The 25,212-nt window shown below is 48.1% G+C and overlaps 1 protein-coding gene across 2 annotated transcripts in view; it reads right to left on the reverse strand.

The window, feature by feature from the left end:
• The window catches only part of DAAM2 (dishevelled associated activator of morphogenesis 2), a 648,121-nt gene that overhangs the window by 279,897 nt on the left and 343,012 nt on the right, over positions 1 to 25,212 (reverse strand). For both annotated transcript variants that reach the window (XM_078647328.1, XM_078647329.1), the window contains exon 5: positions 16,901 to 16,995. In XM_078647328.1, coding sequence (XP_078503454.1) covers positions 16,901 to 16,995 — 95 coding nt within the window. The remainder of the gene's footprint in view (positions 1 to 16,900; positions 16,996 to 25,212) is intronic.

Here is a 25,212-nt window from a genome sequence, read left to right on the forward strand (position 1 = left end):
GCAAAATTGAGAATAACTTCCCATTCATTCCTATGAACATCCTGGCCCATAAAAATGAATGGGAAAGTATTCCTTAATTGTGATTCGCAATTTGCTAATCGCAATTAAGGAATACTACGAATTCGCAAAAAAAAGCGAATTTGTACATACATCCCTATTTGCAATTCTGAAATAGCGATTTCTTAAAAATCGATATTTCAGAATCGCAAATCGGTACTTTCATACATATGGCCCTAGGTCCCTGAAAGGTTTGGTAATGCATCCAACATCTCTAGAGCAGGCGTATATCTGTCAATCAAACTGGATTTATAAGGCGCTGCTAATCAACCACAAGGGTTTCAAGGCGCTGAACAAGGGGCAATACCAGCGTGGAATCTGTGGAAAAGACATGAAACTTACATTTACCCTGGGCCGCATCAGAAGGTGGGGAAGGCTTTCCAAAGGGGATAACACAGTTCCTTCTTTGTGGGCCTCAAGCGGGGCTGGTGGGTACATTTAAGCCTTCTGGAGTCGGCCCAGTTAGATAATGGACCAGAGGTCAGTAGAAGGCGCGGCTTGATGTCCTATGCATTAGCAAAGGACAAACCCCAGTAGCCATCACCGTTCTTTGATGACACTTGACTACAAAAGACAAACAAACGGCGAGCTGTGGCAGGTCTTGGATTTCTGAAGCCACAGATAAGACCCAGTTTGTGTTTTTTAATTAATGTCTTTTAGTTTCCACGAAAAGCAATCAGTGATGGTTCAAAGAGAGAGAACAGAGGCAAAGACACGCAATCGGGCTGGCGACCCAAAAGCGTATGTTGGGCATTAAAAGTTGCGCAGGTTCTTGGAACTGTGCGCGCGAGGCAGCGGAGGGCCCTTTCTGGGAACTCAGTGCGCTGTGCGCAATCCCCCAGCGAGCAGGGGGGCTGAACTCACTCCCACGGGTTTGAGTCACGTGATGCCCCATGTGTCAGGGGCCCTGCACGTGCCCTGCGCCTTCATCCAGACGAGCCGGGCTTCCTGGAGGCTGCAGTGTGTGCTGAATGGACTCAGCTATCAGAAAACAGCAGTTATTAACCCCTTGGATGCTGGTGACGAAACCACTCCGTCACCAGCCACGGGTGGGCTGTGCGGCCCGTCCGCCGCGGCATTGATTTCGCACCTGTAAATGTATGTATACTTGTAAAGCGCACTGTTACCCCATCTTGGGGCGTCCCGGCGCTGTATACCGCTGGGGAACCGGTCCTGGCTTTCCCTGTGAGATGGTCCCTCCTGGGCACCCCCAAGGTGAAGCCAGGCATCCCCGGCGCTGATAGGGCCGTTGTGGAGATTAAGCAAGCTATTGCCCAGAGTTGCAGAGTGGGTCCCATGGTTAGCGTAGGCACCTAGGCGAGAATTATCGAGTCCGCGGACATTGACCCAAGACCCTGCCGCGTCGGGAATTGAACCCTGGTCCCGGGCCGACCTCTGCTTCAGGGTCTGCCGCTTCTAACCAGTGAGCCACACTTCTCCACAAGTGTTGGAGAAGTGTTGGGCGCGTTCTATTAGGCGGGCGGGGCCGTGACGGAACCACTCCGTCACAAGCACAGCGCTCCCGTGGCTGGTGACGGAGTAGTTCCATCACCAGCATGGCAGCGCCACGCGGCCTGCCATCCCCCCCAGCGCTGCAGCGGAATTACCGCCGCGGCCAAGGGGTTAAAAGGAGAAGCCCACACCTGGACAGGTGGCCATCTCAGGGCGCACACTGATATCCATGGCGGGAAACATCCTTTACCCCGCTTGCGTTACAACGCATACCATTACCCTGCCGCCCTTCTTCAAGACTCTTTACCCCACACACTTTTACTTTGCGTGCCATTACTCCGCAGTTTTTACACCGCAAAATCTTTTACAACACCGGGCTTTACACCGCAAACCATTAGAACGCATTCCCCAAAGTAACGCACCAGTGGAGTTAGAATAGTATATTGCGTTGTAATGGGGAATGCGTTGTAATGGATTGCGTTGTAAAGCCCTGCGTTGTAAAAGATTTTGCTGTGTAAAAACTGCGGAGTAATGGCACGCAAAGTAAAAGTGTGTGGGGTATGGTGTCCTATGTGGGTCTACATGGTATGTGTGAAGTACTCACAACAGCCAAGTAGTTGCAGTACTTAATTTGAGCCGGTGCTTTCCGGTGCTCAGCACCGGCACTTATTTGTCAGCACAGGCGTTAATGACAATCAATCAATAAATCAATCAGTCTGCCACATGGTGGCGCTGCCTGCCTAATTTAGGTGTGAGCACAACTAAAGCAGTTCTTATAGCTTTGGGGGCCAGGAATAGTCTGGTCTGTCACACGTGTGGCAGTGTGATGGCTGCAGTTGTGTTACTTTCATTGGCAGCTCTGGCAGGGGCAATATATGGTGCAAGCTGCAGAGACCTCCTGAAGAGAGCCCTGGCACTTTTTTTTTTGTTTACAAATTAAGCACTGCTTCAATCTCAAACAATTCTGTGATAATTCCATGTGATTACGCTACATGGAGTTAAGCCGACCCCTTAGATTTAACCTCCTTCTTTTAAAATCTGTCATATTACATAAGCACACCTGCTTTGCACTACGTGGGCTGAAGTGTCACTCAGAGTGTCACGCATTACAACAAGCGCGTACTAACAAGATGAACAAGCCTGACAACATTACAGCTGTGATATCTGAGCGTCCTCCATTCGCTGGCAGCAGTGTTGCTGGGGGGGGGGGGGTCAGGATGTCCGGATGTATGACGGTACAACACGTGGTAGGGTGCGGACTTAGGAATAGTTAAATTTACTATTCCAACTCCAGCCTACGTACAATAGGGAAGGTGTTGGAATAGTAAATCTACTATTCCTTATCCTTGAGCGCCCTCCAGCGCAAGTCGTGGTACGACTTGCGTTGTGAAAGACGCATTGTAACGGTAGCGCGGGGTAACATCTGCGTTGTAAAGGATGTTCCCTGGATGTCCACAGCCACCAGGGGTCTGAGGAGAACGCTTCCCAAGTCACAGGCGCACTTCCCCTCGAGTTACAGGCTGAACAGGTTCAGCAAATGGGCCTGTGCCCAACTCTCAACACAGAGAAGGATGCACTGGAAGTGGGCAGGTAGGGGCAGGAACCCTGTGCCAACATGGAACACAAATACTGCCTTTAAATTCCACTTCAAGCTGGCTTACGAGGGGCTCAGGGGTAATTAAAAAGTGACTAACCCTAGCTCATAAGATTGTGTTTACCCCTCACTGTGGCCTGCAGCTCTGAAAACACAAAAACAACGGGTCTGCTGCTGGTGACTGGTCACAGTGGCACAGCTAATGTGTCATGGGGCCTGGTACAAGGAAGGAAATCGGCCTCCAAGCTGTTGTTTGAACTGTAAAAATAACGCAATAATCAGGGTTCAGTGGGCCTCGGTGCCACTGCACCTGCTGCACTTCAATGGAAGCTTTGCCTCTGGCTGGTCAAGGTTCATCAACGCTTCTGAAGTCAGACCTGAGCCACAGCAACAGGAGGGGGCAGTAAATGGACTGATCGTCCTCCCCCTCCGGCAGACCATACCATTTACTAATACTTCATGGGGGTGGAAACTCCATGGACGGGCCCATTCACATCCTGCAGCCTGAATCCCTTGAGGGCTCCCGTAAACCATCGGAACCTGTAACGAGACAGGGCGGCACCAGAGGCCTCAGAGTACGGTATTTATTCTAAAAATCCGGTTAGGAGGTTAGAAATGTACTCAGAAGACATCTGTACTTTTAGACCATTTCCTTTACGAGCTCTTATGTTTTTGGGCAGTTTTAAATAGCACGAATTCGACCCGGAAGTACTGGAGCGCTTTACACGTGCAGCACTTTACACAAGGACTCGTTCCGATTTGCCCAGAATCACAGGATGTTGAGTCGACGCTGAGATTCCAACCTGGTTTCCGAGCTCCAGAGTCAGCAGCTCTGGGGTAAACGCCACATCCTCTTCTCTCTTGAGGGGTGGAAGTGTAGGAGGCCAAGAACCAGCGAAGAGTGAAAAGAACGAGAGTGCACTTACAGTACAGCCTGACGCTCTTCAGGTGACAGATGTGGGGTACGCCCAGATGTTATTGGAGTCTGCGAACCCCTCCCAGATAGAGGACTTCACTTGGGAAGACTTGTGACGTCATCGCCTTTACTCCCGACAAGACAGCAGCAAAAGGCAATGAGCGACACCAAAGCAGAGACTCCGAATTTCAACATCTGTAAGAGGCGAGGTGCCTCTCTGGAGCCTTTTTTGGTGTATGGTCCCAAAGGGGGCGGTCAGAGGTGACAGCGTCTTTCCAAGGCTGGACTGGCACCACGGCACAGAGCCAGTATGTACCTCACCGGAAGCAGAACCCATCAGCGGGACTGCCAGGGCGCTCCTACCTTTCACCAACACCTAGAACAGCATGCCAGCCCTGGTGCCAGGCATAGCATTAGATGAGGGGCCTGGAGAGAGGAGGTAAAGCAGTGTGACACCTTTGGGCTCGCGGTAGCCGGATGTATGACGTTACAATGCATACTTTTACAACGCATGCCTTTACAACACATTTTTCAAAAAGCAACAACGTTTACAACGTATTCCATTACAACGCATGCCATTACAACGAATTGTCTAAAACTACCTTTACAACGCATTCCATTACAACGCATACTACCTTTACAACGCATACCATTACAACGCATGCCATTACATTGCATGTATGGGAAGTATTGGCTGGTGTCCTTAAGGGCTGCATAGTTGTCCAGTGTCTGTTCATGGCGCCACTTCTTCTCGAGTCTTCGGCAAGTCTGCTTGGATGCCTGGAGGTTGGTGGTGAACCAGATGGCCCTTTTGTCAGAGCATCTGTTTGAGGGTTTCTTGATCGGGGCGAGAGTGTTGGCGCAGTCGTCGATACAGTGTCTGAAGTTGCTGGCGGCTTTGTCGGTGGGGTCAGTTAGTGGGTGTGTGGCAAGGGTGGTGATTAGCTGGTCTTTGGTGACCTTGTTCCAGCTGCGGTGCGGGGTTCTTAGCGTGTAGTTGTGCGTGGTGCGTTTCTCGAAAGAGAAATGGATGCAGCGGTGGTTGGTCCAGTGGAGTTCGGTGGTGTGGCTGAAGTTGACGTGGTTGCTGGCGGAGAAGATGGGGCCGAGCGTGTGTCCGGCGGAGTGGGTGGGTGTCATGACGATCTGTTTGAGTCCGAAGTTGGCGAGCAGGGTGGTGGAGTTGCTGTCGTTGGCATTCTCGAGGTGGAAGTTCAGGTCTCTGAGGAGGATGTAGTCTGTGGATGCAAGGGCGTGCGTGCTGACGACGTCGGTGATGGTGTCGCTAAACAGTGGCCAGCGGCCGGGGGATCTGTAGACGAGGGTTCCTCTGAGGGTGGTGTTGGGAGAAGTGTGGATCTGGAAGTGCAGGTGTTCGGCAGAGCTGAGGGTGTCTTCGAAACTGGTCGAAATTCTGAGGATATTCCTGTGGACGATGGCGATTCCTCCTCCTGGTCTGTTGGTGCGGTCCCTGCGGGTGATCTTGTAGCCGTCCGGGATAGCTATGGGAATTTCGGGCGCAAGTAGGGTTCATCCAGGTCTCCATCAGGAAGGCGACGTCCGGGGATGAGTCGAGTAGGTTCCTGAGTACGATGTCGTGCTTGTGTACGGAGTGTGTGTTGAGTAGTATGCATCTGAGATGGCTGCGACCTACCCTGGTGGGAGGGGCAGGACGTGCAGGTGTTTGCTGGCCGGTGAAGCCGCAGCATCGGCAGGAGAAGGTTCCGTGGGTGAGCTTCACGGTGGCCTGGAAGCAGGTGGATGATCGTCCGGTGCTGAGTTTGTGGAGGATGTTGGCGTCGTAGTGGCGTCGGTCATCGTGGTGCTTGTGGGGGCCAGGGGTCTGCCGCTGGGCGCGAGCGGGCGCAGACCGGCTTGCGTTAGGCACGCCATAATGTAGGAAAGGGACGAGGAGCTGGGAGGCGGGAGCGGCCGGTAGGGGAGCGGTCAGCGGCGGTGAGAAAAACTGAGGAGAAACGAAGGGGAGCACGAGCCCACAGCAAAGGCTGTAAGGGGGACAGAACACAATAAAGGGGACAGAAAACAATATTCAAAACAGTAACAACGTAGCCTAGTTTACACCTCAAACAGAAACATGGTTGCTAAATCACAGGGAGATGCACAAAAAAGAGATTGAAAACAACAGTAGAGGTCAGGCACACGAGTACTAATTCAGAGGGATTAGAAATTGTAAATGAACTAAGTTGTTGGCTTGATTGACTCCTTCTTGTTAATAATGAGAATTCACATCCTTGCCCGCAAGGAACCATCGCACTTGTGGAGCGAAGAAAGGATGGTTCTGCTCAGTCTGTGACAACAGTTTAAATTTTTTATTTTTTTTTCATTTGGTTAAATTTATTTTGTATTATAAAGTGTGCATTCCAACTGGTGACAAAGTGTAGAATGGGACAGAGAGATGGGTGGATGTAAAAGAAACCGGAGTGGAACATGTAAAGAGTGGGGGATAGAAAGTAAACAAGAAATAAAGGGCATGGTGACTACGCGAATAAACAAGGATGAAAGTGCTGTGTAAGGGGGGATGAGAAAAGGAGGAGCGTGTTACAGGCTCTAGGAAATTATGAAAAAGGAGGGGACAGAATCGGAAGTGGATGACTGAATATTGTGAAATCGGGGAAGGGGTAACAGATAGACATCTAGTGATTTTTGTAGAAAGAAATGTAGATTTCCTTCAAATGATATGAATAAAAGACATTTTCAAGCAAATGTGCATTTTCGAACCGTTTTATGTGAAGCCTATGAAATATACAATAAATAGTTCTTAAACTTTGGACAGATACATGGAAAGCAAGCCATGCCTGTCCAGTGACGTCATCGGCATAGCTCCAAGAGGCCCTGCTAGTCCAGATGCTCGTTCAACGTTTACTTTTTTAATTGAAAGAACTTTATTGTTTCATCGAAATAGAGCTACAAGCATCATTAATCATATTGATATCAAGGCCACATATGTATTTACATTTAGGTTGTTGTGTCAGTAAATCATATATGTACTAGGCCATATGGAATAAAAAGAAACATGTTATTGAAGCAAGGTAATCTGGTGTGAAAACATTATAAAATAAATATAAAGAGAAAAGAGGAAGGGAAAAAAATAAAGCAAATAGGCACAATTAGACATTGCCTGTGTTTGAGACATATCGATACGTGATGTATTGTTTACAATACAAATATTTATGATGGATTTAATTTTGTATTTATTTTAATTTTAATATTTTATAAAAATAATACAATTTTAATATTTAATAATAAATAAATTTAATAACTCCCAAGGTACAAATCCAGTTTCTCCCATGTGTTCCTCGTTCTGGCCTTCCAAGGGGACTGCTATCGGTGATATTATCAACACCTCTGATAAAACATTCAACATTTCCTTTCTTAACAGATATAAACAGATGTTCTCGGCAGCTGTCCTGTCTCTGGCAGTAACACCGGCCGCACGTGGCGTTCGCATCAGAAATAAAATGTGACAAATATTGGCCAACTACCTCGAGCCAATGAGTGCCCCCCAATATGAGAGGGCGGCAGGGGCTGGTCCTCTATGAGGGGGCATGCATACGGTCGGGAAACATCCTTTACGACGCAACTTTTACCACGCAGTGACTTTACAACGCAGGTTTTTCAACGCAAGTCATTACAACGCATTGCGCTGGGGGTGCTCTAGGATAGGGAATAGTTTAATTTACTATCCAACACCTTCCCTACTATCCACGGGGACTGGAGTTGGAATAGTAAATTAAACTATTCACTATCCAGCGCCCCCCAACGTAAGTCGTTGTAACGACTTGCGTTGAAAAATCTGCGTTGTAAAGGCATGCATAGTAAAAGCATGCGTTGTAACAACGTACATCCATACGGTCTGACCTTGAGACGTCATTCTAAGGAGCCTCAATGTGTTGCTGAATTCTGCAGCCCAGATTTTAATTAAAAAGGTATACAAGGTTCTCCAGGTGGCACCGTTTCCATGGCACGTGCCCAGCTTACTGGCACGGCTCCTCGAGCTGTTTTCATAACACAAAGAAATCTCAAAGCTGAACAGATTTAAAGGGCTTTAATAAAGTTGTTTTTCTGATTGTGGTCCACCCGGCCACTGAGAGGCATGCTGCCTCCGAACCCTCACAACAGCCCCTCACCCCCATTTACCACACTCCCTGACCCTTTTTTAGTGGGGTGCACACGGGCGGGTTGTTGGGGAACCTCAGACTTCCATGCCCACCCCAAATCTCAGGGCCAGATTCACAGAACTAACTTAAGACAAAATCCTAAATTTACTACCATTTCGGTATTCACAGAAGGCACTTACTCATTTTGGTATTCACAGAAGGCACTTACTCATTTCGGTATTCACAGAAGGCATTTCCTCATTTTGGTATTCACAGAAGGCACTTACTCATTTCGGTATTCCTAGACAACACTTACTCATTTTGGTATTCACATAAGTTAGGAGTCCTAATTTACTACTCCTAAACTGAGAAAAATCCTAACTTTAAGACTTTCGGTATTCACAGAATGCATTTAGGAGTCCTAAAGTTAGGAGTCCTAACGTCTGTTAATACCGAAATGAGTAAGTGCCTTCTGTGAATACCGAAATGAGTAAGTGCCTTCTGTGAATACCGAAATGAGTAAGTGCCTTCTGTGAATACCAAAATGAGTAAGTGCCTTCCGTGAATACCAAAATGAGTACGTGCCTTCTGTGAATACCAAAATGAGTAAGTGCCTTCTGTGAATACCGAAATGAGTAAGTGCCGTCTGTGAATACCAAAATGAGTAAGTGCCTTCTGTGAATACCGAAATGAGTAAGTGCCGTCTGTGAACACCAAAATGAGTAAGTGCCTTCTGTGAATACCAAAATGAGTAAGTGCCTTCTGTGAATACCAAAATGAGTAAGTGCCTTCCGTGAATACCAAAATGAGTAAGTGCCTTCTCTGAATACCAAAATGAGTAAGTGCCTTCTGTAATTGCCTTCTGTGAATACCAAAATGAGTAAGTGCCTTCTGTAGGTGCCTTCTGTGAATACCAAAATGAGTAAGTGCCTTCTGTGAATACCAAAATAAGTACGTGCCTTCTGTAAGTGCCTTCTGTGAATACCGAAATGAGTAGGTGCCTTCTGTGGATACCAAAATGAGTAAGTGCCTTCCGTGAATACCTAAATGAGTAAGTGCCTTCTGTGAATACCAAAATGAGTAAGTGCCTTCCGTGAATACCAAAATGAGTAAGTGCCTTCTCTGAATACCAAAATGAGTAAGTGCCTTCTGTAATTGCCTTCTGTGAATACCAAAATGAGTAAGTGCCTTCTGTAGGTGCCTTCTATGAATACCAAAATGAGTAAGTGCCTTCTGTGAATACCAAAATAAGTACGTGCCTTCTGTAAGTGCCTTCTGTGAATACCGAAATGAGTAGGTGCCTTCTGTGAATACCAAAATGAGTAAGTGCCTTCCGTGAATACCTAAATGAGTAAGTGCCTTCTGTGAATACCAAAACGAGTAAGTGCCTTCTGTGAATACCAAAATGAGTAAGTGCCTTCTGTGAATACCAAAATGAGTAAGTGCCTTCTGTGAATACCGAAACGAGTAAGTGCCTTCTGTGAATACCGAAATGAGTAAGTGCCTTCTCTGAATACCAAAATGAGTAAGTGCCTTCTGTGAATACCGAAACGAGTAAGTGCCTTCTGTGAATACCGAAATGAGTAGGTGCCTTCTGTGAATACCAAAATGAGTAAGTGCCTTCCGTGAATACCTAAATGAGTAATTGCCTTCTGTGAATACCAAAACGAGTAAGTGCCTTCTGTGAATACCGAAATGAGTAGGTGCCTTCTGTGAATACCAAAATGAGTAAGTGCCTTCCGTGAATACCTAAATGAGTAAGTGCCTTCTGTGAATACCAAAACGAGTAAGTGCCTTCTGTGAATACCGAAATGAGTAAGTGCCTTCTGTGAATACCGAAACGAGTAAGTGCCTTCTGTGAATACCGAAATGAGTAAGTGCCTTCTGTGAATACCGAAATGAGTAAGTGCCTTCTGTGAATACCGAAATGAGTAAGTGCCTTCTGTGAATACTGAAATGGTCGTAAGTTTAGGGTTTTGTCTTAAGTTAGTTCTGTGAATCAAGCCCTCAGTCACTGAGAGACTGGCCAGATTGGAAACGACATCACGAACAGCAAAGCAAGCGTGTGATGAAGGCGGTGGGGGTGCACGAGCCCCCCAATCTCGGAGGTGACCCTGCAGTGTACACAGGCCCTCAAGAGTGGTCTCAGGGGATTTATAACGAAATACGGCGGCTAATATCACGCCAGCCTGCCGCTGCCCACACAGGGGTGGCCATCAGGGAGGTGACGCTCTGTGGGTGGCCCTTCAATTCCACAAATGTTTCGGACAATAAATTGTAAAAAATGGAAATTCCTCGCTGAAGGCTGATACCGGAAGTACATTCTGGAATGCAGTGAATGTTGACATTTTGGGTTTGCAGATCTTCTGGGACCCTCAGTTATTCACAGCTGTGAGGCGCTACAGCGTCCTGTGTGAACATGCACAGTCGTGAGGTCACTTCCCAGAACTGTGCTTAAGGGCGTCTCTCAAAGGCCACACTTTTCGCACAATGTATCGCATAAAGGTACATGACTGCGGTACTAAGCGTGGGGATGTGGGGCGGGCCCATCATGGACTTCGCCTACAGCAGGATGGATTCTTGGTGCCCACAATGGACAATGAAATGAATTCGTACTTGTATAGCGCACTTATACCCCAACCGGGGTTTCCTGGCACTGTACGCATACCGCTGTGGAACCCTTCCTGGCTATTTCCCTGTGAAATGTCCACTCCTGGGCACCCCCCAAGGTGAAGCCAGGCATCCCAGCGCTGTTGGGGCCGTTGTGGAGATTAAGCAAGCTATTGCCCAGAGTTGCAGAGTGGGACCCATGATTGGAATAGGCACCGAGGCGAGAATTATCAGGTCAGAGGAAATTGAACCCAAGACCCGCCGAGGCGGGAATTGAACCCTGGTCCCGGGCCAGACCTCTGCATCAGGGTCTGCCGCTCTAACCGTTGAGCCACACTTCTCCACAGTGATGGTGAAGCGTCCACTTCTACCTCACGCCGCACCATCCGATATCCATAACCCCGCTGACGCCACCCAACAGAGATCGAGACCAGAAACAGTAAGTAATAAACTTACTTGAGAGTGACAACGGCAACCTCCACACCTATCCATGGCGTTACCAAACTTTATTGACACCTGCAATGTACTAACACCTCATCGTCAGGAGATTTTATGAACCTGTAAACAAGTGCCTAGAAGCGCCCACTAGGCCTGTGCTTTACCCAACTCTTCCAAACACACCATCATGGAGGCATCTTGAGGACATGGCCAAGAAGACCTGTGTGCGGGAGAGCCAAGTATGTTGACCCATCTGGAGCGGAGCACCCTCGATACCTTGTCCTGAAACCCTGGTGAAAGCGACCCATGACCAATCACGAATGGTTTCTACAGGATCTAGCATAGCAGTAATGGACATAGAAGAGAGGCAGTGGGAGCGTTTGCGTTGGAGACTCTAACATGCGGTTGTGCAGGTTAGCGCTCTAGTTGATTTGGAAATAAAAGAGATATGTACTGGGGCTGAAGGCCTCTCTTCCACTTCCGGTTTTTCAGATTACTACACGGGCGTGGGGGAAATTGAATACGATAGCGTAGTCGCTAACAGGTTTTTGCCTAAAGGCGTCCTCGGCAGCCGGTTGGAGGCTAGGGGATTGGTCGGAATAACGCGGGTGAACTAAAATGCTGTCGTTGACTTACCCTGACTTGCAGGAAAGTACATAGAATATTGGATTCTCAAAAACGCTTCCCAATAGACTAAACGGAAGACAGAGTTTTCACTATCCTGACTTAGGTAAGATAGCTGCACGTGATACCAATTGGCACGGAGTGGTGCATTGTTGGTCGGATGACTAAGGAGTTTGGATCCTGATTAACCCCTTGCGTGCTGCCGTCGGCCATTGGCCGACGGGAGCACTACCTTGATAGTGCTGCCGTCGGCCAACAGCCGACGTGGCCCCGCCCATTTTGCGAAGTGTCGCACTACCGCGAAATCGCGGCCGAGGCAAAGGCGTTAACACTGGACGACAAGACTGGAGCGACAGGCTCACGCGAAGGAGAACTTATTAATACTTGACCAGCCGGGTCGGAGGTAGAACCGGCAGAGAGGTAACTTGAGCGAGGCATTATTGAGGGTCTCATGACGGTAGTGTTGGGGCGCTCCAACACTAGATGTGATTTACAAGGTACATCGCAGACCATTTGGTGATGTCTGTTTGGATGTTGTTTTACTATCCATTAGAGGTGAGAGGAATTAAGGCAATTGGAAAGCCAGACAGGTAGGATTGAAGAAATGACAGTGAGGGGTGGGGATTATCGCCATGTCACATGGTCATGTCTGGCCATAGATGAACACGGTTTTAAGCATGAAGGCTTTTGAGAAGATTCAGAAAATGGGCACCACACATGTCTATACTTTTTCCATTGGCCATCACAAGCACTAGACAATCGGGAGGTCTCAGCACATGATCTGACATGCTACTCACGAAAACACCAAATGCATGGGTTTCCACCATACGGAGGGTGCCGTAATTTCTCCTCTGTCAGTATACACCTTCTGAATAGGTTACAACACAGTGGTGAAATGTCTCGTCGCCATGTTTGAAATAATGCAAATACGATCTGTTGTTGATATCAATATTATCCTGTTTCTTTAGCCCTGAAGAAGTCCCGGGGTAATCCCCTATTGACGAAACACGTGTTGGCTGGGCGTAGAGAATTGAAAGACAAAGACAGAACAATACGATCTACTCTTTTTCTGTTTGTGCAACCACTGAAATGTTAATATTATGTTGATACATGCGTGTGCAAAGGATTGTGGGTGAGCTTGGGAAACGACCCTACGGTCAACGTTTGGAGGGTTCAGGGTGATTCCCCTCCCCTACAGCACCGAGTGAGTATAGCTGGTTGCATAATAGCTGGATGTAAATTTAGTAGCGCCATGAATATCCTAGTTCAAATTTACCCCAATAGGGCATTAAACCCCAGAATCTCGCTGTGTCAACTGCTTGTTCGTACATTGGCGCCTACATATGTTCAGTGCAATAAAAAAGGAAATTGATAATGTGAACAATTATAAAAGAAACTGACATGTATATATTAATGATTACAAAATATATCTTTGAAAAGATATTATCTTGCAGAATGACTTGGGGGCATATGTAGGTAGCCGTTTGCGGTTCGCAAAGGAGTTTGCGAATCGCAAACGGCGTTTTGATATGTAGGTGCATATTAGCAAAATAAGGAATCGCAAAAATTGCGATTCCTGATTTTGCTCAAGCATTTAAGGAATCGCAATTTTGCGATTCCTTAAATGCTATGTAGGAGTCAATTAAAAATTGCGATTCAGGCTTAAGGAATCGCAAAATATCACCTACTCCAAGTAGATGGTATTTTGCGATTTCCTTTAAAAATGCATTTTTTTTTTAAATTCAAAGCGCCATGTGGCGCACAGACATGCCCTTAGGGCATGTCTGTGCGCCACATGTACTTACAGGCACATTCCAGGGGTGCAACAGGTGTCCTTTGGACACCCTGGCACCCTTGGAATTGCGATTCTCAAATTGCGATTTTCTCATAGAAAATCGCAATTTGAGAATGTATCCCCCTTCATTCCTATGGGCCTCTTGGCCCATAGGAATGAATGGGACACTAATTCCTTAATTGCAATTCGCAATTTGCTAATCGCAATTAAGGAATATTAGGTAATCGCAAAAAAATTGCGATTATTACCTACATTCCATTTTGCGATTCTCAAATAGCGATTCCTTAAAAATCGCTATTTCAGAATCGCAAAATGGAGATTACCTACATATGCCCCATGGTCTTTTACCCTCATCTACCCTTCCATGCCCAGTTCCCGTGGGACACACAATATTTGGCCCCAAAGACGCATCCCCAAGTCACTCAAAGGACTTGCCAACATGTTTCGGCGCTTTGATCTATTGCGTGGTTATGTGCAGTCCGCCACACTCAATAGAGGCTTTATCAGCGCGTTAATGTTGGGGTCCTGCACTCAATAATACAGCCTTTTTATTTATAGATGTCAAACTGTAATTCAATAATCCTCTGGGTTTTCTCTTCAGAGGCCTGGTATAATCCCCTCTTTCTGTGACTGCTCAGAGTCCCCGAGGGAGCCGCGAACACTGCACTTATTTTGTTCAGATTAACATACTTCTCACGTCTGAGATTCCACAGGAATTCATACAGTATTAGAGGCACTCGGGAAACTGCTGGACTTGTGCCACTGTGGTGGATTATCGGCTACGTAAGGCCCGGTGCCCCTCAATGTCCCCCCCTTAAAAGGAAGCAAGCTGCTTTCAGCTTGAAGTGCGCACAAGACAAGACAGCCGCCTTTGTGTATCACTCAAGACAAGATGGCCGCCTCTGTGTATCACACAAGACAAGATGGCCGCATTCGTGTATCACACGAGAGAAGATGGCCGCCTTTGTGTATCACACAAGACAAGATGGTCGCCTTTGTGTATCACACAAGGAAAGATGGCCTCCTTTGTGTATCACACAAGGCAAGATGGTCGCCTTTGTGTATCACTCAAGGCAAGATGGCCAAAAATTGTGTATCACACAAGGCAAGATGGCCGCCTTTGTGTATCACACAAGGTAAGATGGCCGCCACTGTGAATCACACAAGACAAGATTTCCATCTTTCTGTATCACACAATAAAAGATGGCCGCCTTTCTGTATCACACAAGGCAAGATAGCCACCTTTGTGTATCACACAAGGCAAGATGGCCGCCTTAGTTTATGCTTCATCATTCTGTTAGACTAATCCCTAACAGCTACGTTTACCTTCTAGTTATTTTTCTTTCCAATGTTTTTGTTCTTACAAAGTAATTTAACAAACACATATGGGCGCCAGGCAGTATTTAAAGACCCTCGAATACATACTCCCTCCTGGCAACGAAGAATCCGCATAGAAAAGTGCTCGCGGTCTAGGACACCCCAGCCGTCAAACGGCATCGTCTTGTCACACTGGTCTCTCTCGCTCAGACTTAAAAAATCATTCTCTAAATTGAACCTTTGGCTGTTTTTTAACCAGCGGTGTTTGTAGCCCAGATCCGGGGAAAAACTAGAGTTCTCTAAAGGCAGAGGCTGGACCTGTTTTGGACAGTCATGGCCGCAGTGGCGGCCTTAGGCATGTGCAAGCTGTTCATCTGCACAGGGCCACCAAAACCCAGGGGCCACCATTCCAATATATATCCCTAATATAATAATCCTCTGAGGATGGATACATATCTGCGTGGCGGCCCCTGGCAGGGATTTGGTGGACTCCGGCTCTGTTCCACTTCCAAACACCCTGCCCTCCCCCCACCCCCCCTTCACTGGCCTCCGCGCTCCGCCCCGCCCGGACCCCCTCTTCCGGGGCCCCCACCTACGTTCCCTGCCCAGGGCCACCATGAGCCTAAAGCCGCCCCTGATGGCCAGCTCTCGAGGGCCATATCACCGGCCGGCCTGCGGTGCCAGCGAAGGGAGCCGGGGTGTCTCTACAAGTGACATGGCTTGGCTCTATACTGGAGGGAGAAAAAAATGACTAGCTTCCAGTGGCAAACAGGCTGGCACCAGTGGCTGGCAGCTCATGTCAAACTTCCTGGGCACACATACATAACACATAAGCTGGCGGCGTGCAACGTGTTTATTACACAGGCATGGAATATACATCTCAATTAATGGCCTACTCGTAATGAGTTTGGCTTTTCCTACATTTAAGCCTTGGTGCAGTTTTCCCCTGAAACTGACAATGTTTGTTAGCAGGTAGTAGTTGGCACTGAACCTTGATGTGCTGATTTCTTTGGAGTTCTATTTAACCCCTTAGCTGTGGCGGCTATTCTGCTGTAGTGCTATGGGGGGGGGGGGGAGGCGGCGCTCCCGTACTCGTGACGGAACCGCTCCGTCACGAGCCTCGGGTGGGCTGTACTTGTGACGGAACGGTTCCGTCACGGCCCCGCCCGCATAATAGAACGCTCAGCGCAGGCGCGCGGGCCGCGACGGAACCGTTCCGTCACCAGCACAGCCCACCCGAGGCTCGTGACGGAGCGGTTCCGTCACGAGCACGCAACGGGTTAAAACTCCTTTTACTTGTCTCTTTGAAGATAAAGAGGTGCTGCAAAGCTATGTTTTAAATTTGAAACAAGTGAACCTGATTTAAAGGCTAAAGTCTCCATTCACACGTCTCTGCGAGCTGTGGGGGGCAATGATACATTAAAGGGTAGTACCCGAAACAGCACAGGGACACATGATATTTTATCAGCATATTAAGAGCATCGCGTCAGGGGGTACCTGTACCATCAACAACACCGAATCATCTTTTGAGGACAACTGTGAATTCTGTATACAGTCAGAAGGATGTCACAGGAACAGTGACAGAGACAATTTTTGGGAAAGCAAAAACTGAGAGCAGTTATAGCAAGAAGTCATAAAGCTTAATTTCAGACTAAAACCATCTTGCCGGAGTTGCCTGTCCGCTAACCCACCTAGCGCTCGGAGAGGCGCCTCGAGCTGCCTTAAGTAAAGTAACATGACAGCTTCGCCTTGGTAATTAATATTTCACTAGGCAGATGTGTTAGGCTAATTAATTTAGTGAAAGGCCACCAAGACTACATCTCCCATAATGCATTAGTGTAGGCCATGACCTGGAAACCAAAACCTGGAAACCTGTTGCCCTGGTGCCATGGAATGAGGTGGCATCACTCATCATCTCATTCTCTTGCCCACTTGTGTCAGTGTGAGTGTGAACCCCAGCTGTGAAGCACTCCTCTTACCTCATTGGCTGAGTCCGCAACGCGGTTTTCAAGTCTTCAACGACTTTATTCCTCACTTCCGTGTCCTCCTCATCGAAAGCATATAGGGTCTGCATCTAGGGAGAGAAATAGGTATGAAGAGATGAGGGTAGGGTGTAAACACCAAGAAATTCAACAGTGAGGTGTGCCCCTGGCCTGCCATTCACTCTGCCCCCTGCACCCGCATAAGTCAGGTGCCCTGGTGCACTCATGAAGTCTAACGCAGAGGAGCGTGCGCTGCATGATGATGCTCTGCCCGTAGTCGCCCGTGAGGTTAAGTTTGTGGTGTGCACGTGAAATCCATATCAGTTGAGGGACAGTCCTGGGAGGAACACTACAATACTTTAGGTATATGGGCTGTCATAGACTAGAGGTGGGCGAAACACAGAGTTTTAACCCCTTCGCTGCGGGGGTTATTTCCCGCTGTGCTGGGGGGGTGGGGGGGGGGAGGGGGCCACCACATGCTCATGACGAGCTGAGCTCGTCATGAGCACCGGAGCGCCGTGGCTCATGAAGAGCTCAGCTCGTAATGAGCATGCAAGAGGTTAAGCCGCAGAAATCCGTGGAGTTACCTAGAATTTGTTGAGATTCCGCGGGGTTCCGCGAGCGAAGTAATTCTGGTCCATCCTGCTACTCGCGCTGAATTTTTAGCTCCGGGAGCTTGCAGTGCGAATGACATCATGTGGCACGCCAGAGGGTGCTGCTTCTTTCTGCTGCTCGAATAGATTTTTGACTAGAGCGGCTGCTTTTGCAACACGAGCGAAAACTTTCTCAATGCGAGCTGAAGCGACCAGCCGCTACCGCTTGCGTTGAGAAATCACGCTGGGAGGCAGTCTTGCACTTGTTTTTTTCTTGCTTGCTAACTTAACATTGGCGAGCCGCACACGACAAAAACTTCGCCACGCAGGGGTTGGCGAAGTTTTTTCTGAACTCGGCACTCCACGCGGAGCGTGGATTGGGCAAATTTCTGCAAACTCCCGAGAGGAGTGGAATTTACCGCCCACCCCTATCATAGACCTGAGTCTAGGAGGCGTGGCGTGCTTCAGAGAGTGGTTGTAAGACTTGTATCTAGAAAATGCGGCTTTATGTTTAAAACAGTGTTGCATAACACAGAAATATATTGTTACAGAAGCTGAACTCGACAATTTTCATGTTTCACGAACAGAGTCACCCTAAATCTATATTCCAGAGCATTCCCTGTGGAGGAGATATCTATGCTGAGAGGATCTGTGGTGAGGTGCTGGAATGTAAACAAGCACCTATCATGGCGGTGGTAGAAAGACTGTACGCCAGGGACAATCGCAAACATAGGGAGGTACTGGAAGACAGACAGAGAACTAGAGCCCAAAAGCAGATGGTCTCGTTACTAGGTGCAGTACTCAGACGGAAGTACTTCTCGGGTGGGTAATGTTTGTAGTCCTCACAAAAATTTCAACTGCACTTAACAGCGAAGACGGACTGCACTTCTTTCCATTAACAAATGATACAATTCACATTATTTTTATGATGTACTCATTACCGGGCACATCTGTTCGAGCAGGACCATTTCTGAGGTCGATTGGCTGGACCTATCTTAGTTCATCTGCTACCAAACTCATGACGTCAGCAGGGCCGCACTTAGGCATGTGCAAGCTGTGCACCTGCACAGGGCCACCAAACCCCAGGGGCCACCATAGCAATATATATCCTTAATATAATAATCCTCTGAGGATGGATACATATTTGCGTGGCGGCCCCTGGCAGGGATTTGGCGCCTCCACTTCCAAACACCCTGACCCCCTTCCTGAGCTCCGGGGGACTCCGCCCCGCCTGGACTGACTCTTCCGGGGCCCCCTACCTACGCTCCCTGCCCAGAGCCACTATGAGCCTAGAGCCGCCCCTGACGTCAGTTTCAGCTACTCCCATCGCATGTGTAAAGTACACTCACATTGGGGGGTCCCTGCTTCATAGACTTCAATGCCATCTCTCTTCTTATAAATGAGGTGTGGGGATATAACATACATGTAATGTAATACACATACTAACAGGGAATGGCTCTGCCACCACTGGTGCTGCCGTCACTACAGCTGCTACTATTACCACTGTCAGATGTACGACATTACAACGCATGCTTTTACATCGCATGCTTTTACAACGCGAGTTTTACAACGCATACCATTACAACGCATAGTGCTTTGGGGCGCTGGATAGTGAATTATTTAATTTACTATTCCAACTCCAGTCCCCGTGGATAGTAGGGAAGGTGTTGGATAGTAAATTAAATATATTCCCTATCCTAGAGCGCCCCCCAGCGCAATGCGTTGTAATGGTTTGCGTTGTAAAAGCTGCGATGTAAAAGCATTGCGTGGTAAAAGTTGTGTTGTAAGTGATGTTTCCCCCACTGTCACTAGTAAAGACATTACACCTGCTGCTGCCTGTAGTGCTCATCTGCACAATAAAATTACTAGTACTACCAGACATAGTACAAGTACTCGTGATAGTACCAGCAAGGTACTGCTACTCCGAGACTTTATCTTCTGTTAATACTACTGTACTACTACTAGAATGACTATTACACTAGCGATACTTCTGCAGCTTTGACTACAATGGTTTTTACTGACCAGTAAAACTGTTTAAGACTATTACTACTACTAGAATGACTATTATTATTACTACTTCTGGTTCCAGTAATGTCGATTGTACGTCTAGTAGTAATGCATAAGGCACCACTATACTGGTGATACACCTACATCTATGAGTACAATGGTTATAACTGATCTGTGAAACTGTTTATGACTATTACTACTACTAGAATGACTATTATTACAACTGGTTCCACTAATGTGGGCCATTCCTTCTAGTATCAATGCACAAAGCACCATTACTGGCACAGGCAACACATCTACATCTATAACTACAATGGTTATTACTAATACTAGAATGAGCATTATTATTACACCTGGTTCCATAAATGTGGGCTGTACGTCTAGTACTGATGCACAAAGTCCCTCTACTGGCATCTGTATCTATGACTACAATGGTTATTACTAACCCGTAAAACTGTGTATGACTATTACTACTACTACAATAACTCTTACAATTACAACTGGTTCCACTAATGTGGGCCATTACATCTAGTAATAATTCACAAAGCACCACTCTTGGCACTGGTGATACACCTGAATGTGTGACTACAATGGTTATTACAGGTCCATTACAACTACTTATTACTATTCCTGGAAGTATCTCTACTGCCATTAGTTGCAGAGCTTTGAGTGGAGTAGTAGCTACTGACACTACTAACCCAGATGCTAGCATCGCAGCTGCCGGTCCCAGTAGTAGTGTTATTTTTGTTGCTTACAACAATCTGTAAGTCCACCGGTCATCCTGCGGTCGGCACAGGTTCCCTAATCTCAGTACCTTCAAGCCAGGGGTCAGGGAGCTACAGACCTTATCCACAGATCTCACACACAGACCTCTCCAAAGACCAGGTATATCTGAGGGCGAATCTTTCCTTGTTCCTAAAACACTGTCAAACTTTCATTTGAACCAGTCTATTGGACTGCCTGCTTTCTTCCCTCAGCTTCACTCTTCCAAGGGAGAGGGCGGCCGCCTCTGCAGCCACGCGGTCTCCACGCATTACCATCTTGTCTCATGGTAACCAGACAATGGTCAATTCAGAGGGCAAGAATAATAGGGTCAGATGTTTGCGCAGCTCACACAGGGCGGTCCAACACCCAAGATTGTGGAAGCGGTGTGGTACAGCGGCCAGGGTGCCTGACTCCGGACCACGGGGTTCACGGTTCGATCCCCGACGCTGGCGGCAGGTTAGCCCAGCACCATGTGACTCTGGGCCAATAGCTCGCTTAATCTTCCCGACGGCCCCCAGCGCAGGGACACCTCTCCGGAGGTAGGTAGCTGTGCGCTTTACAAATTCTGGTATTTAATTTTCACACCTTACATAGCCCAGGTAGGTCACCAGCTGGTTATCGTTCAGGTGGACGTACAGGGTTCGAAGAGGGCACAGGGCACATATCCGACACCGAAGCAGGACCATCCTATACCTTGTAGGGGACCATCACCAGGGCACACCAGCAATGACCCACAGCAAGCCATGCATGAACACTGAACACAAGACTCCAGGCTCAACTCCTAAAATACACCAAAGAAGATCCAGATAGGAGACCTCTCTTCCGGGCAGTGTGCTGGTCTACCCACCTCAGAGACGCGGAGGCAACTAGCGAAGGCCTTCGTTCCTACCTCTTTCACCACACACCGACAGCGGGAGACACCCACCCAAGTACGGAGAGGAACCAGAACCCCACACTAGCGCTGCAGGGTCAAGACTTTGGGTTGGTATGGTATTCCCGGGAGCAGTTGGAGTGTCAGGGGGCTGTCGATAGTGCTATGAGGCCACACCTTGTAGATTTATATAGCACAGCTTATCACCCATAAAGGTATTTAGGCGTTGTCCATGAGCACAGGCAGATTAAGTCATTTGCCCAGATGCACTGACGCCAAGACTCGAACACGGATCCCCAGCGCCTGAGTCGGCAGCTCTGGCTGCTGCGCCACATCCTCTCCGCCACCTGTGGGAAAATGTGACACACGCCAATGCCTATGAGATACATGACTAGAACATCATTCAGAGTACGGTGTGCGTGCATCAATCAATCTGGATTTGTATAGCGCAGCTACTCACCCGTGAGTGTATCCAGGCGCTACATAATGTATATGTGTGAGGGTGTATGACATTGTACAGCATGAACCACTGTCTGCAACAGAACAGTCATTCCCAGACAGCAGTCGAAGTGCATTGAAAACGTATGGGAACTGTGATGCTGTGCGTAATGGGGAGGGGTGAGTTAGAGCAGGGGCGGGGTCAAAGGCGTGGCTAAAAAATGAAAATACTCTTTAACTTTTTTCGGTCTCTCCCCTTCAGGTAACTTCATGTACAATAATGCACTTGAAATGGAAAATAAATGCAAGTTAAATTAACCCCTCCCCTGCTGGTGACGGAACCACTCCGTCATCAGCTGTGGTCGCCCTGTGCTGATGACGGAGCGGTTCCGTCACGGCCCACTCGGCGCGCCTGCACAGCGCAAATTCCGCGCCTGCGCTGGACGTTCCATTGAGCGGGCGGGGCCGTGACGGAACCGCTCCGTCATGAGCACAGCTCAACCGCGGCTGGTGACGGAGCGGTTCCGTCACAAGCATGCGACCGCCACGCGGCCGCCCCGCCCCCTTAGCACTGCGGCGGAATAGCCGCCGCAGTGAAGGGGTTAATCAGTGGGAAATGCTCTGTTGTACATTATGAAACCTCTTTTAGTTAATGCACTGCAGAGGTCTCTGTCTGTAACCAGACAGCCACAGAAGTGAATCCTGGTTGCTGCAGTGGAGAATAGTGACTTGTGTATGTTTAGTGTTACGAGGTCGCAGTCTGTGAGAGAAAGCACTGTGAATATGTAAGTCATTAATTTAACCCGCACTACACACAGTATAAGATAAGCTGCTACAAAATGTGAAAAACGTTTTAAGCATAATTGCTTCCAAAGGTATACAGCCTTTACAACAAAACTTTTACAATGAACTACTATTACAACGCAACTTTTACAACGCAAACCATTACAACGCATAGCGCTGGGGGGCGCTCTAGGATAGAGAATAGGTTTAATGTACTATCCAACACCTTCCCTACTATCCACGGGGACTGGAGTTGGAATAGTAAATTAAACTATTCACTATGCAGCGTCCAAAAGCATTATGCGTTGTAATGGTGTGCGTTGTAAAACTTGCGATGTAAAGGTAGGCGTTGTAAAAGTATGCGTTGTAACGTCATACATCCGCTTCCAAAACATAGATTTCAGTCAGACTGTAAGCAGGGCAATTTTTTTTAGAATTGATTTTTAAAAGCACAGACTTCACAGCTCAGCTGGTAACTCCCTTGCAAATTCCACTCAAAAAGAATACATCGGTGTCATTAGAAAGCTTTACGTGACTCCATCAATTAAAGCCAATACTAGCTTCCAGGCTCCCCTTACATTTGGAGATTGACAAGTTGTGCACATTTACATTTGTTTCAGGCAAGCAGACACCCTGGCAATAAGGCCTGTTTAGCGGTCTGCCCCTACCTCGGGGTCACAGCAAAGAGACTCCCTGCTTTACACTTCAGCTGAAGCATTTCAACTCTCTTAATGAACCCCTTCGCTGCGGGGTGTTTTCCCCCCGCTGTGCGGGGGGGGGGCCGCGCGCAGCGCCCCCATGCTGGTGACGAGCTGAGCTCGTCATGAGGCACAGTGCTCGTGTGCTCATCACGAGCTGAGCTCGTCACGGCCGCACCCGTTTTTAGAACGTTCAGCACAGCGGGGTAATTACCCCCGCATGCGAACGTTCCAACGGCCGTGACGAGCTCAGCTCGTCATGAGCGGAGCTCAACTGTACTCCATGACGAGCTGAGCTCGTCACCAGCATGCATGAGGTTAACTGTCCCTGTGTGGTATTATTTTCAGAATTAGGAAAACTTGTTTGCTTAACTTGAAAAGTATGGGCACGTCATGGCCCTCAGATCCCACTCTCTTCGACTACTGGCCTTAGACCTCTCAGAAATAGGCATGATATGCCTGTAGACATGCATGTGGTCTGAGAATACAATATTTTACTCTGGTGGTAACAATGATGCTATGTAACCAGAATCACACAGCAATCACAGCAAGGTCAGAGTCACATGTGAGAGCCAGGCACAGCATTGCATTCTGCATCGTATGTCAACTTCAAGGGCACATACATGGCGTCAGTTTCACATTCTCTGCCCAGTGAGGACAGTCACGCACGGAGCCCCGACCACTGCCGATCTATGCCTCACAGAGGCCCTGATCACTTTCTTTACCGTGAGACAGCTCTGTGGTCAGAGACAGTGCTTAATTTGCAGAGTTTTTTTTTTGTTTTTTTTATATAGCGCGAACTAGAACCGAACCGAATCAGTTATCAGAGCGCTTTACATAGCACCAGTTACGTTACATGAGGACACACTTTCATTTTAGGCACGGGGAGATTAAGTGATTTGCCCAGAATCACAGGAGGTTTTTGGCGTCGTTACCGAGACTCGAACCCAGATCCCCAGGTCCGAGGTCGAGCGCCTTAGCCGTTAGGCCAACCCCTCTCAATTTGAGCTGGTGGTTTCCGGTGCTCGGTACCTGTATTTAATTGTCAACATCAGCACTTATGACAGCTGCCACATGGTGGTGGTGTTTATATAATTTAGAGATAAGCAGAAAAGAAATTCTTTATTAATTTATTATACATTAAAAACAACTAATACCTGCCGCCAAGGCCGCTTTTAAAGGTTTGGGGGCCTGGAATAGTCTGAATTGTCACACTTATAGCAGTGTAAAGGTTAACAGTTGTGTAGGTACTGCCATTGGCAATGGGTGCTGCAAAGGCTGGGGAGGCCTCCTGACTAGATGCCTGGCACTTATTTCTTTACAAATTAAGCACTGGTAGGAGTCCCCCTTTAGCAGGATACCTTCCCTCCTTGAAGTGTGACGCCCTAGGTGGCTTTTCCTGACAGTCTTCAGTACACAAACAATTCACCCCATGGACCGGCGTTCTCATCGCAGTGTGCATGTACCCTAATTTGCAACCCTCTCCTCTTGTAACTGGACCACACTTTGGAAAGGCAAGTTTGTCATCTCCCCTCTTATGGTGGCCTACACGCTGAGGTACAGTTCCCGTGACCCAGAGTCGGCCTTGTCTACTAGCATGGTAAGATCTTGCCAAAATGCTCCCTTAACCCCTTTAGTGCTGCTGTCGGCCATTGGACGTTGCGAGCACTACCTCCGTAGTGCTGCGCACGTCCAACGGCCGACGCGGCCCCACCCGTTTCTTAGAACGTTCAGCACTGGCGCTGAACGTTCGACGCACGAAACCGGTTAAAGGCCATCTCCACTGTATACTGAGGCATGCAGAATTACCAGGTGTGACTGAGTGTTCACGCTCTGGAGAACTTTAAACGTAGCTGACGCTGGACCGCTGCTTGACGATGAGCAAGCATCTGCGCTCCAAGGAAGTAACAGGTAGGCTACGGTTGGGCGACTCAGGCACAGTATGTTCCCAGTCCTGAGTATTACACATCATTGCTATCAAGTTAATCAGACTAATGGGTTCAGTTGAAACTTTGTTGCAGCAGAGTCGCCTAGGACTGGAGACAAAGGGGTCCTGCAGGCCTAGAGCGGACACAGCGGAACAGATCCAACAGCGACCGTACACGCTGGCTCGTTCCTGCAGGGAGCGGGTACTGACAGGGACGAGTCGGCTGC

This window comes from Lissotriton helveticus, chromosome 6 (assembly GCF_964261635.1).
Source record: "Lissotriton helveticus chromosome 6, aLisHel1.1, whole genome shotgun sequence".
In the NCBI taxonomy this organism is placed as follows: Eukaryota; Metazoa; Chordata; class Amphibia; order Caudata; family Salamandridae; genus Lissotriton; species Lissotriton helveticus.